Source organism: Mus caroli, unplaced genomic scaffold, assembly GCF_978045245.1.
Source record: "Mus caroli unplaced genomic scaffold, Mus_caroli_1 scaffold_8, whole genome shotgun sequence".
NCBI classification, from domain to species: Eukaryota; Metazoa; Chordata; class Mammalia; order Rodentia; family Muridae; genus Mus; species Mus caroli.
The window spans coordinates 63,026,775-63,043,005 of NW_028227263.1; the positions used below are offsets into that span (position 1 = coordinate 63,026,775).

Genomic DNA, 16,231 nt, shown 5'->3' on the forward strand with positions numbered 1-16,231 from the left:
CTTTTCATCTCCATTCAGTTTGTTCAATTCATGAGTACATCATATATTATATAACATGTATACCTTGGTGCATGTGCATGCATGTGTCATGTGTAACTTGTCACATGTCTGTACATTACCCATGCACATACACCTATATTTCCTTGGGGGAACATCTATCATTGTTACTGGGCATGTTTTCTTCATCTGTCTGGAACTGCTCCAGATACGGTCACTCTTTTCCAGCAAGCCAAGAAGGGGCTGCTGACTCTGACAGTGAGGACTCGCCTGACAACACCCCCTTCACTATGCAGCCACCTGTCACCTCCTCTGTGCCGTTCCCTGAGCTCCAGCACATGTGGTGCCCAGGACAGCAGCCCCTTCTCCTTGGAAAGCCCAGCATCTCCTGCTAGCACTGCCAAACCCAACTACAGAATCATGGTGGAGGTGTCTCTGAAGAAAGGTAGGAGTACAGTGCCAAGTTTTTTTTATTGAATATTTTCTTTATTTACATTTCAAATATTGTCCTTTTTCCTGCCCCTGTCCAAGACTGTGCCAGTTTCTGCCTGTCTCTGTCAGAGCTATCCAGGCCTCTATGATATGGAAATATCACAGAATGAGGTTGGCTAGCAGATAATAATATAATAATAAGGCATATGCCTTATCCAGTTAGGTTTAAATCAGGTCCCTTCCTTCCTTCCTTTCTTGTTTCCCTCCTTCCTTCCCTCCTCTTCCTCTCCTTCCACCCCTTTATTTAGTCTGTACCTGTGTACATGCATGTGCCTATCCCCCACAGAGAACAACTTGTGGGAGTTAATTCTCTCCTTCCACCATGTGGGTCCTAATGATTGAACTTAGTTCATCAAGCTTAGGGACAGTTATCTTTGCAGCTGAACAATATCTCACTGGCTCCTCATCCTGCTCCTGGAAGCTTATTTGTGCCATCCAAACCCAGACAATATATTTTGATGAGATGGCTAGCAAGCATATAACAGAGAACTTACTACACACACACACACACAAACACACACACACACACACATCATACCATAATGGACCAGGCCCTAGACTCTGCAGTTAATATCTTGCTGAGACCTTGAGCAGCTCACTGGACCTCTGTGGGCCTATTTTCTTTCTTCTGCAAGACGACCAAGGTTTTTTTTTATCTAGACAAAATTCAGAGTTCCACAGCCATCCTCTCTGCCCAGATGCTAATTCTAGAAGGCTTTAGAGGCCTGCTCTGCCAAAATGAAGCTGAGCTGAGACTGGAAGGACAAGGGACAGTGTTAGGCGCAGAGCTTGTCTCCACCTACAGCGATAAGCAAGCATTCTGGGGACAGAGGGAAGACGGGAGTAACTGGTGCAAGTGGAAGGAGGTGGGGTTGAAAGATGGAGAGGAAGGAAAGGGTTTCAACAAAGAGGCTGGGAAACCAGAGGAAGGGATAAATGAGGAGCAAATGTGTGTAGGAATAGGGGCCAGAAGCATGCAATGGGCCCCTTGCCTGATGCATGTCTCAGTGCCTCTGCTGGACCACAAGCTTGCTAAGCCTTCAAGCATCTCTGGCACAAAATCTCGGTAGCCATAGATCTATCTTTGTACACTGCCAATAGGGCTCCTGTGGTGAAGTTCAGGGAGCAGGCATGGCATGGTATGTGGGTGAGTCATGGCCTTAGTGTGCTGCTTCTCCTGATGGCCTGCACTAGAACCAGTGCTGAGATGCTTTAAGCAGCCACATCATAGCCTCTGTCCCTGCAGATTGTTTCAGCCTTGCTTGGTGTGAGCTTCAGGGATCCACAGGCCCATTAGGCCAAAGAGCTCTTGCACTGGTTAGGAGACCTGGGTACCAGGATCGACTTTGATCTCTGTTCACAGTGCATGTCACAGCCCATAATTTTTACCTTGATAACAATAACCCACAACAGCCATCCCTCTTCGTGCCGTTGGGAGAACAAACATCAAAAGGTGAAAACACTTTTTCTAAGCTATGTATGCCTAAGGAAAACCCGAAGGAGGCTCTTTCTCCTTACTACTCCATGGACCTTCCATTTGGTCCTTCTTAGCTGCTATGTTTTTGTTTCCAAGGCTTTTCCAATCTAGCCAACCATCTGTCTCCCCTGCCATTCTGGAGGTCCCCATACCCCTAACATCACCTGCATTCTGTTTGTCTAGGACCTCTTTACCCCTCTGGACCTTTCCAGTGATCCTTGCACTTCCATTCTTTTTTTTTTTTTTTTTGATTTTCAACTTTTTTTTATTGGGTATTTATTTCATTTACATTTCCAATGCTATCCCAAAAGTCCCCTCCCCCACCCACTCCCCCACCCACCCTCTCCCACTTCTTTTTTTTTTTTTTTTTGATTTTTATTACATATTTTCCTCAATTACATTTCCAATGTTATCCCAAAAGTCCCCCATAGCACCCCCCACTTCCCTACCCACCCATTCCCATTCTTTTGGCCCTGGCATTCCCCTATATTGGGGCATATAAAGTTTGCAAGTCCAATGGGCCTCTCTTTCCATTGATGGCCGACTAGGCCATCTTTCGATACATATGCAGCTAGAGACAAGAGCTCCGGGGTTCTGGTTAGTACATCATGTTGTTCCAACAATAGGGTTGCAGATCCCTTTAGCTCCTTGGGTACTTTCTCTAGCTTCTCCATTGGGAGCCCTGTGATACATCCAATAGCTGACTGTGAACATCCACTCCTGTGTTTGCTAGGCCCCGGCATCGTCTCACAAGAGACAGCTATATTTGGGTCCTTTCAGCAAAATCTTGCTAGTGTATGCAATGGTGTCAGCGTTTAGAAGCTGATTATGGGATGGATCCCTAGATGGTCCATCCTTTCATCACAGCTCGAAACTTTGTCTCTGTAACTCCTTCCCTGGGTGTTTTGTTCCCAATTCTAAGAAGGGGCACAGTGTCCACACTTTGGTCTTCATTCTTCTTGAGTTTCATGCGTTTATCAAATTGTATCTTATATCTTGGGTATCCTAAGTTTTGGGCTAATATCCACTTATCAATGAATACATATTGTGTGAGTTCTTTTGTGATTGTGTTACTTCACTCAAGATGATGCCCTCCAGGTCCATCCATTTGGCTAGGAATTTCATAAATTCATTCTTTTTAATAGCTGAGTAGTACTCCATTGTGTAAATGTACCATAATTTCTGTATCCATTCCTCTGTTGAGGGACATCTGGGTTCTTTCCAGCTTCTGGCTATTATAAATAGGGCTGCTATGAACATAGTGGAGCATGTGTCCTTTTTACCGGTTGGGACATCTTCTGGATATATGCCCAGGAGAGGTATTGCTGGATCCTCCGGTAGTACTATGTCCAATTTTCTGAGGAACCGCCAGACTGATTTCCAGAGTGGTTGTACAAGCTTGCAATCCCACCAACAATGGAGGAGTGTTCCTCTTTCTCCACATCCTCGCCAGCATCTGCTGTCACCTGAATTTTTGATCTTAGCCATTCTGACTGGTGTGAGGTGGAATCTCAGGGTTGTTTTGATTTGCATTTCCCTGATGATTAAGGATGTTGAACATTTTTTCAGGTGTTTCTCTGCCATTCGGTATTCCTCAGGTGAGAATTCTTTGTTCAGTTCTGAGCCCCATTTTTTAATGGGGTTATTTGACTTTCTGGAGTCCACCTTCTTGAGTTCTTTATATATATTGGATATTAGTCCCTTATCTGATTTAGGATAGGTGAAGATCCTTTCCCAATCTGTTGGTGGTTTTTTTGTCTTATTGATGGTGTCTTTAGCCTTGCAGAAGCTTTGTAGTTTCATGAGGTCCCACTTGTCAATTCTCGATCTTACAGCACAAGCCATTACTGTTCTATTCAGGAATTTTCCCCCTGTGCCCATATCTTCAAGGCTTTTCCCCACTTTCTCCTCTATAAGTTTCAGTGTCTCTGGTTTTATGTGAAGTTCCTTGATCCACTTAGACTTGACCTTAGTACAAGGAGATAGGAATGGATCGATTCGCATTCTTCTACATGTTAACAACCAGTTGTGCCAGCACCATTTGTTGAAAATGCTGTCTTTCTTCCACTGGATGTTTTTAGCTCCCTTGTCGAAGATCAAGTGACCATAGGTGTGTGGGTTCATTTCTGGGTCTTCAATTCTATTCCATTGGTCTATTTGTCTGTCACTATGCCAGTACCATGCAGTTTTTATCACAATTGCTCTGTAGTAGAGCTTTAGGTCCGGCATGGTGATTCCACCAGATGTTCTTTTATCCTTGAGAAGAGTTTTTGCTATCCTAGGTTTTTTGTTATTCCAGATGAATTTGCAGATTGCACTTTCTAATTCGTTGAAGAATTGATTTGGAATTTTGATGGGGATTGCATTGAATCTGTAGATTGCTTTTGGCAAGATAGCCATTTTTACAATGTTGATCCTGCCAATCCATGAGCATGGGAGATCTTTCCATCTTCTGAGATCTTCTAGAATTTCTTTCTTCAGAGACTTGAAGTTTTTATTATACAGATCTTTCACTTCCTTAGTTAGAGTCACGCCAAGATATTTAATATTATTTGTGACTATTGAGAAGGGCATTGTTTCCCTAATTTCTTTCTCAGCCTGTTTATTCTTTGTGTAGAGAAAGGCCATTGATTTGTTTGAGTTAATTTTATATCCAGCTACTTCACCGAAGCTGTTTATCAGGCTTAGGAGTTCTCTGGTGGAATTTTTAGGGTCACTTATATATACTATCATATCATCTGCAAAGAGTGATATTTTGACTTCATCTTTTCCAATTTGTATCCCTTTGATCTCCTTTTGTTGTCGAATTGCTCTGGCTAGGACTTCAAGTACAATGTTGAATAGGTATGGAGAAAGTGGACAGCCTTGTCTAGTCCCTGATTTTAGAGGTATTGCTTCAAGCTTCTGACCATTTACTTTGATGTTGGCTACTGGTTTGCTGTAGATTGCTTTTATCATGTTTAGGTATGGGCCTTGAATTCCTGATCTTTCCAAGACTTTTATCATGAATGGGTGTTGGATCTTGTCAAATGCTTTTTCCGCATCTAACGAGATGACCATGTGGTTTTTGTCTTTGAGTTTGTTTATATACTGGATTACGTTGATGGATTTCCGTATATTGAACCATCCCTGCATCCCTGGGATGAAACCTACTTGGTCAGGATGGATGATTGTTTTGATGTGTTCTTGGATTCGGTTAGCAAGAACTTTATTGAGGATTTTTGCATCAATATTCATAAGGGATATTGGTCTGAAGTTTTCTATCTTTGTTGGGTCTTTTTGTGGTTTAGGTATCAGAGTAATTGTGGCTTCATAGAATGAGTTGGGTAGAGTACCTTCTGTTTCTATTTTGTGGAATAGTTTGTGAAGAACTGGGATTAGATCTCCTTTGAAGGTCTGATAGAACTCTGCACTAAACCCATCTGGTCCTGGGCTTTTTTTAGTTGGGAGACTATTAATGACTGCTTCTATTTCTTTGGGGGATATAGGGCTGTTTAGATCATTAACCTGATCTTGATTCAACTTTGGTACCTCGTATCTGTCTAGGAACTTCTCCATTTCATCCAGGTTCTCCAGTTTTGTTGAGTATAGCCTTTGGTAGAAGGATCTGATGGTGTTTTGGATGTCTTCAGGATCTGTTGTTATGTCTCCTTTTTCATTTCTGATTTTGTTAATTAGGATGCTTTCCCTGTGCCCTCTAGTGAGTCTGGCTAAGGGTTTATCTATCCTGTTGATTTTCTCAAAGAACCAGCTCCTTGATTGGTTGATTCTTTGAATAGTTTTTCTTGTTTCCACTTGGTTGATTTCACCCCTGAGTTTGATTATTTCCTGCCGTCTACTCCTCTTGGGTGAATTTGCTTCCTTTTGTTCTAGTGCTTTTAGGTGTGTTGTCAAGCTGCTAATGTGTGCTCTCTCTAGTTTCCTTTTGGAGGCACTCAGAGCTATGAGTTTTCCTCTTAGAAATGCTTTCATTGCGTCCCATAAGTTTGGGTATGTTGTGGCTTCATTTTCATTGAACTCTAAAAAGTCCTTAATTTCTTTCTTTATTCCTTCCTTGACCAAGGTATCATTGAGAAGAGTGTTGTTCAGTTTCCACGTGAAGGTTGGCTTTCTATTATTTATTTTGTTATTGAAGATCAGCCTTAGTCCATGGTGATCTGATAGGATGCATGGGACAATTTCAATATTTTTGTATCTGTTGAGGCCTGCTTTGTGACCAATTATGTGGTCAATTTTGGAGAAGGTACCATGAGGTGCTGAGAAGAAGGTATATCCTTTTGTTTTAGGATAGAATGTTCTGTAGATATCTGCCAGATCCATTTGATTCATAATTTCTCTTAGTTTCACTGTGTCCCTGTTTAGTTTCTGTTTCCATGATCTGTCCATTGGTGAAAGTGGTGTGTTGAAGTCTCCCACTATTATTGTATGAGGTGCAATGTGTGCTTTGAGCTTTACTAAAGTTTCTTTAATGAATGTGGCTGCCTTTGTATTTGGAGCATAGATATTCAGGATTGATAGTTCCTCTTGGAGGATTTTACCTTTGATGAGTATGAAGTGTCCCTCCCTGTCTTTTTTAATGACTTTGGGTTGGAAGTCAATCTTATCAGATATTAGAATGGCTACTCCAGCTTGTTTCTTCATGCCATTTGCTTGGAAGATTGTTTTCCAGCCTTTCATTCTGAGGTAGTGTCTATCCTTTTCTCTGAGATGAGTTTCCTGTAAGCAGCAAAATGTTGGGTCTTGTTTGTGTAGCCATTTTGTTAGTCTATGTCTTTTTATCGGGGAGTTGAGTCCATTGATATTAAGAGATATTAAGGAAAAGTAATTGTTGTTTCCTGTTATTTTTGTTGTTAAAGTTGGCATTTTGTTCTTGTGGCTGTCTTCTTTTAGGTTTGTTGAGGGATTACCTTCTTGTTGTTTCTAGGGCGTGGTTCCTGTCCTTGTATTGGTTTTTTTCTGTTATTATCCTTTGAAGGGCTGGATTCGTGGAGAGATAATGTGTGAATTTGGTTTTGTCGTGGAATACTTTGGTTTCTCCATCTATGTTAATTGAGAGTTTGGCTGGGTATAGTAGCCTGGGCTGGAATTTGTGTTCTTTTAGTGTCTGTATAACATCCGTCCAGGATCTTCTGGCTTTCATAGTCTCTGGTGAAAAATCTGGTGTAATTCTGATAGGCTTGCCTTTATATGTTACTTGGCCTTTTTCTCTTACTGCTTTTAGTATTCTATCTTTATTTAGAGCATTTGTTGTTCTGATTATAATGTGTCGGGAGGTATTTCTTTTCTGGTCCAGTCTATTTGGAATTCTGTAGGCTTCTTGTATGTTCATGGGCATCTCTTTCTTTAGATTTGGGAAGTTTTCTTCTATAATTTTGTTGAAGATGTTTGCTGGTCCTTTGAGTTGAAAATCTTCATTCTCATCCACTCCTATTATCCGTAGGTTTGGTCTTCTCATTGTGTCCTGTATTTCTTGGATGTTTTGAGTTAGGATCTTTTTGCATTTTACATTTTCCTTGATTGTTGTGCCGATGTTCTCTATGGAATCTTCTGCACCTGAGATTCTCTCTTCCATCTCTTGTATTCTGTTGCTGATGCTCGTATCTATGGTTCCAGATTTCTTTCCTAGGGTTTCTATCTCCAGTGTTGCCTCATTTTGGGTTTTCTTTATTGTGTCTACTTCCCTTTTTAGGTCTAGTATGGTTTTGTTCATTTCCATCATCTGTTTGGATGTGTTTTCCTGTTTTTCATTAAGGACTTCTACCTGTTTGATTATGTTATCCTGTTTTTCTTTAAGGATTTGTAACTCTTTAGCAGTGTTCTCCTGCCATTCTTTAAGGGATTTTTGTGCTTCCTCTTTAGTGTCTTCTGCCTGTTTAGCAGTGTTCTCCTGCATTTCTTTAAGTGTGTTATTAAAGTCCTTCTTGAAGTCCTCTATCATCATCAGGAGATATGCTTTTAAATCCGTGTCTAGCTTTTCCGGTGTGTTGGGGTGTCCTGGACTGGGCGAAGTGGGGGTGCTGGATTCTGATGATGGTGAGTGGTCTTGGTTTCTGTTAGTAAGATTATTACGTTTACCTTTCGCCATCTGGTAATCTCTGGGGTTAGTTGTTATCGTTGTCACTGTTTAAAGATTGGAGCAGAAGCTGTGTTCCACTCACCAGCAGCCCCAAAATCCTGCGGCGGGGGTCGTGGGTAGCTGGCGGGTGTCAGGCAACCCTGCTCTCCCGCTACCCTGGCGCTGATCCGGCTGGATGAGGCCTGTGGCCCTACTCCGGCCGGTTTCTGCTTCCCTAACTAATGCAGTCTCAGGTCCCGCGCAATTGGATTGGAGCAGAAGCTGTGCTCCACTCACCAGAAGTCTTAAGATCCTGTGGCGGGTGTTGTGGGTAGCTGGCGAGTGTCAGCGGACCCTGTACCCCAGCTGCCCTGGTGCTTTTCTGACCGGAAGAGGGTTGTGGCCCTATGTAGGCCGGATTTCTCTCTCCCCAGCCAGAGCAGTCTCAGGTCCCGCGTGATTGGACTGGAGCAGAAGCTGTGTTCCACTCACCAGCAGTCCCAAAATCCTGCGGCGGGGGTCGTGGGTAGTTGGCGGGTGTCAGGCAACCCTGCGCTCCCGCTACCCCGGTGCTGATCCGGCCGGATGAGGCCTGTGGCCCTACTCAGGCCGGCTTCTGCTTCCCTAACTAATGCAGTCTCAGGTCCCGCGCAATTGGATTGGAGCAGAAGCTGTGCTCCACTCACCAGAAGTCTTAAGATCCTGTGGCGGGTGTTGTGGGTAGCTGGCGAGTGTCAGCGGACCCTGCGCCCCAGCTGCCCCGGTGCTTTTCTGACCGGAAGAGGGTTGTGGCCCTATGTAGGCCGGATTTCTTTCTCCCCAACCAGAGCAGTCTCAGGTCCCGCGTGATTGGACTGGAGCAGAAGCTGTGTTCCACTCACCAGCAGTCCCAAAATCCTGCGGCGGGGGTCGTGGGTAGCTGGCGGGTGTCAGGCAACCCTGCGCTCCTGCTACCCCGGCGCTGATCCGGCCGGATGAGGCCTGTGGCCCTACTCAGGCCGGTTTCTGCTTCCCTAACTAATGCAGTCTCAGGTCCCACGCAATTGGATTGGACGCACTTCCATTCTTAACCATCCATAGTTATCTCTCCTTGTAAAGCCAGATATATTACTAAAGATGGAAGTTAAGGCATATCACTTCCTCATTCCTGACTGTCCCATGGCATCTCTTCTCAGTCAGTTTGTTTTTGTATACCTGTGCATACAAAGCCTTTTGAGTCCAGCCCTTGATCCCTGCCCTATGCCACTTCATCTCTCTCTGCATCCCGCATTCCTGTTTGCCTGGGATCCATGCTCTTGGGTCCATCACCTCTCTGCATGTCTATCCATGTTCTGCCCACATTGGCCTTTCAGGACCTATAGCAACATGATGTATTCCTCCCAGCCCAGCCTATGCATGGGCTGTTTCTGCTAGTCAATTGTCTGCCCTGTCTCCTCATCCTGGCTCTTTATTGTCATCCATGGTTTACACTAAGTGTAGTCCCTGAGGCATGAAGGGCTGTGCTGCCACCTTCTAACACGGTCCCATTCATTTCCTGCATAGATCACTATCTCCTCCCCTCTTCCCACTTCCTCTAGCTCCTGCCCGGTGTCTTCCCTCTCTCATTTTCTAGTGTTTCTCCATTTGACCTTACTACACCCCCTTCTCAACTGTCTGCTTTGGGCATCATTTGTTCCCCAAGTGGCCCCTGTGCACAGTGACACTCCACACACAGGGGTGGAATGAATGTTGTGACTAAGACACTTGACAAGCCTAGGATGTCAGGGGTCAGAGACACCTAATAGGCTAGTCCCCACCCCAGAAAGGCTCACATCTTCCGCTCTTCCTCCATTTTGCGTTCCAGAGGCAGGTGTTGGCCTGGGGATCGGCCTGTGCAGCATCCCCTACTTCCAGTGCATCTCAGGCATCTTTGTTCACACACTGTCACCAGGATCCGTGGCACATCTCGATGGACGGCTGAGGTGAGTCCTCATTTCTGAATAGACCCTTGTCTTACAGCGTGGAGTATCTTGAGTTGAACTCAGCAGAAATGGTGAAATATTCAGTCTTGATTCAGTTACACATCAACAGCTGCCATGTCAGTCACCTGATGTGGTAAATACAATTTGGGTGTTTTTAAATCTCACCTTAGATTGTTATGTTCCCAAATAAAAGACACAAAAGCTTTATATTTATAATAAGCCTTAAAAGCACTAGAGCTGGGCTCTAAGCTACTTGATCTATTTCCCTGTCAATAACCCTGAGATATCATTTGGCCTGTTCTACCTGGGTTGCTCTTTCAACTGGCTGGCCATGTTCTCACAATCCACCCACCACATGATGCTCTCTTCCTTCTTCTTCTCCTTACCTTGTGGTCTCTGCCTCAGACCCAAAGCCTGGGAACCCAAACTCTGCCTACCTTTCTCCTGCTCAAGCCATAGGCATCTTTATTGACCAATCAGGGATAATTTTGGGGGCAAGATGACATAGCATCACTTGGTATACATAGGGATCTCTTCATCCCCGAGGATCTACTCATTGGGGGCAACCAGATCTCAGGGGCCAGTATTTAGCATTGCAATGCATAGCAACAGATCAAACCTCAACAGCAAGATATGTGGTCTTCGCAGACCTACACCAGAGCTGCTATGCCCAGTGTTACTGATTCCTAAGCAGTCTGTGTGCATGTAACAGTTAAAGAAACACGGCTTCTGAGAATGCCGGGCTGCAAGGGCAAATAGAAAGGAAGCATATTTTAAATCAGATTCAACACACAGAATCCATGGTGTCACAGATGGGCATCTCTCAGGTTTACCTGTGAGCTCTACATGCAGACAGAGGTGTTTTAAGCCATGTACATGCATGTCCTTGCTGAGAGAAGCAAAATGATTTTAGATACTGCAGTCACAACTCTACAAAGAACTCCTGCAATCAGTAAATGATCTGACTGGGTAGAAATCATTTATATTAGTTTAACCTGTTACAATACTTTTGCAGCCATTCTAACATCTGCCAGTGGTATAAATGCATCTGTTGCTAGGACACATTTTTGCTAAGCAGGAAGGTTTTGTCCTGATTTTCAGTTTTCTTTTTTTCCCAGTGTGAGAGTCAGGATAGAGATGCGGAGCTAGGAATAGATCTGTGCTGCCATCTGCAGGAGAAGCACTGCTACTGTGCTGGGGACACTCCTGCAGAGATAGGGGCCCAGTAGCAGGGCTGGGTGACCTAGCTCTAGAGTCAGGGCATCTTGTTGCAGAATTGGCGGAGCCAACTCAGGGTTCGGGTGTTTATTTTATCTCTTCTGCCCCCATCAGAGGCCCACCATGGGGTAGGGACTCTTCTGTGTTGCATGGCTGGAGTCTTCAATTATTCAAAAGTCAAAAAATTAATTAAAAATCCACATCCAGAGAATGTGAATCATCTTGGCAAAATAAGGGGGTCAGCTCTGCAGAAACACAGAAGGAAGCAGAGGGTGCAGAGTCAGGAGACTCAAGTTCTCATTCTGACCCAGCTGATCACTTGAAAACAACCACCTGCTACCTTCATTTATGCTAACGTTTTATTTGAACATAGCCATGCACTGTTCTTGTTTGCTGCCCAAGGCTGCTCTGTCACCTACAGTGACAGAGTTGAACATTTGTGACACAGACATCGTGTCTTGGAAAACAAACATTTACTCTTGGCTCTTTACAGAAAAGTGTCCCTCCCCAGTATAGGTTGCAATAGAAAAGTCATTTCACCATTGATGCCCCAGTTTCTCCATCTGCAAGGGTGGAAGGAATTGGGCCATGTCTTGGGGTTACTCTTGCTATGATGAAACACCATGACGAGACGTACCTTGAAGAGAGGGTTTATTTTACTTATGCTTCCATATCACTGTTCATCACTGAAGGAAGTCAGACCAGGAACTCAAGCAAGGCAGGAAACTGGAGGCAGGAGCTGATGTAAAGGCCGTGGAGGAGTGCTGCATAGTGGCCCGCTCAGCCTGATTTCCTATAGAACCCAGGAGTGGCACCACCCACAATGAACTGGGTCTTCTCCCATCAATAACTAATTAAGAAAATGCTCTTTAGGTTTGCCTATAACTTGATATTCTGGAGGCATTTTCTCAGTTGAGATTCCCTCCTTTCAGATGATTTTAGCTTGTACAAAGTTGCCATAAGACGAGCCGGGACAGTTTATATCAATAACACGATACAATCCTGTCCTTTGTATCTTTGTTTGTTTTCTGTTTCAGTGGTTGTGTTAACCAGCCTTCTGTCACTGTAGCGATTATCTGAGGCAATCGACTTATAAGAAGAGAGGTTTATTCTGGCTCGCAGTTCTGGAAAATCCATATGTGTCTGACCAGTCCGACTGCATGTGGGTCTGTGATGAGGAAACACATTAGGGCAGGGAGAGGAGGCAGAACAAAGTGTTCACCTCTGACTAGAATGCTGACAGAGAGGAGAGAGCAGAGCCACAGTGGTCCCTGCAAAGACACCCCTCCCCCCCAGTAACCAGAGGGCTTACGCTGGGCCCTAGCTCCTCAGTTTCACCACCTTTCAATAGCACCCCATGGAGGATTAAGCCTTTGGTGCAAAGGCCTTTGGAGGGTGTCTTAGTCAGGGTTTCTATTCCTGCACAAACATCATGACCAAGAAGCAAGTTGGGGAGGAAAGGGTTTATTCGGCTTACACTTCCATACTGCTGTTCATCACCAAAGGAAGTCAGGACTGGAACTCAAGCAGGTCAGAAAGCAGGAGCTGGTGCAGAGGCCATGGAGGGATGTTCTTTACTGGCTTGCCTCCCCTGGCTTGCTCAGCCTGCTCTCTTATAGAACCCAAGACTACCAGCCCAGAGATGGCACCACCCACAAGGGGCCTTTCCCCCATGATCACTAACTGAGAAAAATGCCTTACAGTTGGAGCTCATGGAGGCATTTCCTCAACTGAAGCTCCTTTCTCTGTGATAACACCAGCTGTGTCAAGTTGACACAAAATTAGCCAGTACAGAGGGCACCATTCTAAACCACAGCAGTTGCTAGTACAAGCAACACCTATGTTGGAACTAAAATAAGTTTCCTTGGCGGATGTTCTTGCTTCTCTTTGCAAGGACCTCTGCTGCATCCTTCCTCAGTGATTTCTTACCTTTAGCACATGCTGCCCAGTCCTTCCTCCTCTAAGACACTCTACTTCTGGGGACACCAAGGGCCAGGATGTGATGAATTATGTTATGGCTGGTCAGCTAGAGAGGGTAAACCATGACCTCAATGTTGAGCGAGTCAATGGAAGAAGGAAGGGAGAGTGACAGGTGAGCAGAGTCTGGGTTGACTGCTCTACGCATGAATCACTGGCCTAGATGGTGCACAGTGACAGGAGTGCATTGCTGCATTGACACACGAGGAGTGGGCTCCTGAGAGGTGACCCTCTTTCTGTCATAGTTGTTAGTGTGTTTTAGGCTCCTGTGGGTGCTTTTGCAGGTGTGGTGACGAGATTGTGGAAATCAATGATTCTCCAGTGCACTGCCTGACTCTCAATGAAGTCTACACAATCCTGAGCCACTGTGACCCTGGCCCAGTTCCCATCATCGTAAGCCGACATCCGGACCCACAGGTAATGTGCCATCGGGCTTTTCTCTGCCCAGGCTCACTCGTTCAGTATGAACGTCAGAGCAAGAACTGAATGGAAAAAGAGATGTTGCTGGCTGGGGTTTGATCTGTACTCATCCAAACCCTTTCAGACTTTGTGTGGGAACAAATCTCTATAGCAGAGACCCACTGACAAACTCCTGGTCAGCAGAAACAATTGATATCCACGTAGGAAAATCTTATAGCTGAGTTACACGCTTCAGGACAGAGAGACAGAAACCCAGAGTCCCAGGTATCAAGTGCAAGAGATCTATTTGTGTGTGCATCTGGTGGGCACTCACAGTGAAAATATCTGGAGCTCAGCCATGAAGATTTAAGATTGAGCAAATTTATAGTGGGGATCCCAGAATAAGCTCATGGCCCCAGTAAAGAGACCACAGAGAAGGGGAGGGATCAGTAAAACAGAGGTCACTAGAGGTTAGGTTTCTCTAGAAAATCATCCCAGTAAATGGGAACACGAAGTTCAAAGTCAGAGTCAGAAGCAATGAGCCATAGCTTTGTAAAAAGGAATGTTGGGTGGAATTGTACTATAAGTGTGCTCACACTGCTGCTGAGTCTGTTCTTTTCTGGATCCAGTGGGGAGCTACAGGCCATTAGCCCGAGATGCAACATGTTCATATTTTATTGTTCCGACCTTTGAACAGGGTAGAATATGTGGAGTATAGAAGAAAGAAATAGATGGTGAGGCCCTGTGCTACACAGAAGGCATAGGAAAAGTCTAGAGAAGAAGGAACGAGAAGCCATACTTTTGAAGATTCAGCAGGGGCTTCCTCACTACTTAGCTTTGGGCTAAGAGACAGAATGTGACTAAGGGATTGGAAAAGGACAGAATGACCTAGGAGTTGGGGGTGGGGTAACATGTCTCTGGGATATCAGGATATTTAGATGTCTCTGGGATATCAGGATAGAGACACTCCATAGGCAGCTACCCTGAGGGTTGATGCTTTTGTGAGTTCCAGGCTAGACCTAAGCTTGAGACTTGGTGCCACGCTGACAGGTAGGTGAGACCACCTTGGGCTCCCTGGTGAGAGCCACTTCCACTGGCTATTCACTGTTTCCTAGATGTGAATCCCAGTAAATGAGAGCACAAAGTTCAAAGTCAGAGCCATAGCTTGTAAGTGGATGACAGGTTTTGTAGAGCAGGCAAGTGTGAGAGCTGATGTTGGCTGGAATTGTACTATAAGTGTGTTCACACTGCTGATGAGTTTGGGTTGCCAAGCTCTGAGGCTGTTGTGTTGTTCCTCACTCCAAGTCACAGACAATGAAACCAAGGCTTGAAAGGAGAAGGAAGCTACTCAATTGTTGTCTTGAGCACAGCTTCTCAGTCAGAAGTATAGTTCAGTGGTTCGAAGGCTACCAACACAGTTGTGCAACCACCACCACCACGTTTTTTGTCTTGAGAATCTGAACTCTACCCATTAAAGAATTCCTTCCACAGGGCATTAGTAATCACTTGTTTGTTTTTCTGTTATGCCTTTATACCTCCTGTAAGCACAGCCATGACTCATTTGTTCTGTTGTTACAGCCTTAAGGCATTTAGCCTTTCACTCTCATGGTTTATCCATGCCACAGCCTGTGACATTCACCTTCTTTTCTAAGGTTGGCTAATAGTCCCATGTATGCATATGCTGAGGGTTCTTTAAGCACTTAGCTTTCAATGGAGAGTTACTTGTTTCTACGCTGGACTATTGTGATAGTGGAAAAAAGAACATGAGGTATGCACATGGCTTTGAGATACCTTTTCAGTTCTTAGTTTGAGACCCACGTCTCACACACTGTAGTTCACATTGCCACACTGTAGTTCACACTGCCCTGACACCACATAACTCAAACTGACCTCAAACTTGAAACAATCTCATGTTTTTAGTGTCTCATGCTTCCAAGTGGTAGGATTTAGAGGCACGAGCCACTTGGTATTTGTTTGTTCATTTGTTTGTCTTTTGTGTGTATGCCCAGATGTGGCTCCTCTACTAATTCTATTCTAATTATTTAAGGACTGTCTACTGTCTTCCATAGACACTGAACCACTTTAAATCCTTATCAACAATACACAGAGTTCTCATTTCTCCTTGCCAAGACTTGTTATTTTATTTTTATGTGGTGTGTGTGTGTGTGTGTGTGTGAATGCAGTGCCTGGAGAGGCCAGAAGAGGCCACTGAATGCCCTGGACCTGTTCAGTGTGAGTTTTGGAACCAAACTCTTGTCCCCCAAAAGAGCAGCAATCTTTCTGAGCCACAGAGGCCTTTCTCCAACCCCAAGATTCATTCTTTTCTGTTTTGGTTTGTCTGTCTGTGTGAGTAGCTACCCTGATAGGTGTGAATTGATTTTTCTCTGTGATTGAGATTTTTGTTCAGGGTAAGTGCTATTGAACATCTTTTCACATTTCTTGACCATCTGTATATCTTCTCTGGAGAAATGTTCACCCAAGTCTTTTACTTATTTTTTTTTCAAATAAATTTTGGTTTTTGTTATTGTCCTTTATTGTCTGGATTTTATATTTTCACTAGATATATGATTTATAGGTATTTTTTTCCTCATTTGAGAGTTGTCTTTTCAGTCTGTTGACTATGCCTTGAATGCATACTTCAATATTTTGATGTTC

The 16,231-nt window shown here is 44.4% G+C and overlaps 1 protein-coding gene across 3 annotated transcripts in view; it reads left to right on the forward strand.

The window, feature by feature from the left end:
* The window catches only part of Il16 (interleukin 16), a 104,276-nt gene that overhangs the window by 66,930 nt on the left and 21,115 nt on the right, over nucleotides 1-16,231 (forward strand). For all 3 annotated transcript variants that reach the window (XM_029479675.2, XM_021168624.3, XM_029479674.1), the window contains exons 8-10: nucleotides 226-442; nucleotides 9,865-9,982; nucleotides 13,462-13,594. In XM_029479675.2, the coding sequence (XP_029335535.1) occupies nucleotides 226-442; nucleotides 9,865-9,982; nucleotides 13,462-13,594 (468 nt within the window). The remainder of the gene's footprint in view (nucleotides 1-225; nucleotides 443-9,864; nucleotides 9,983-13,461; nucleotides 13,595-16,231) is intronic.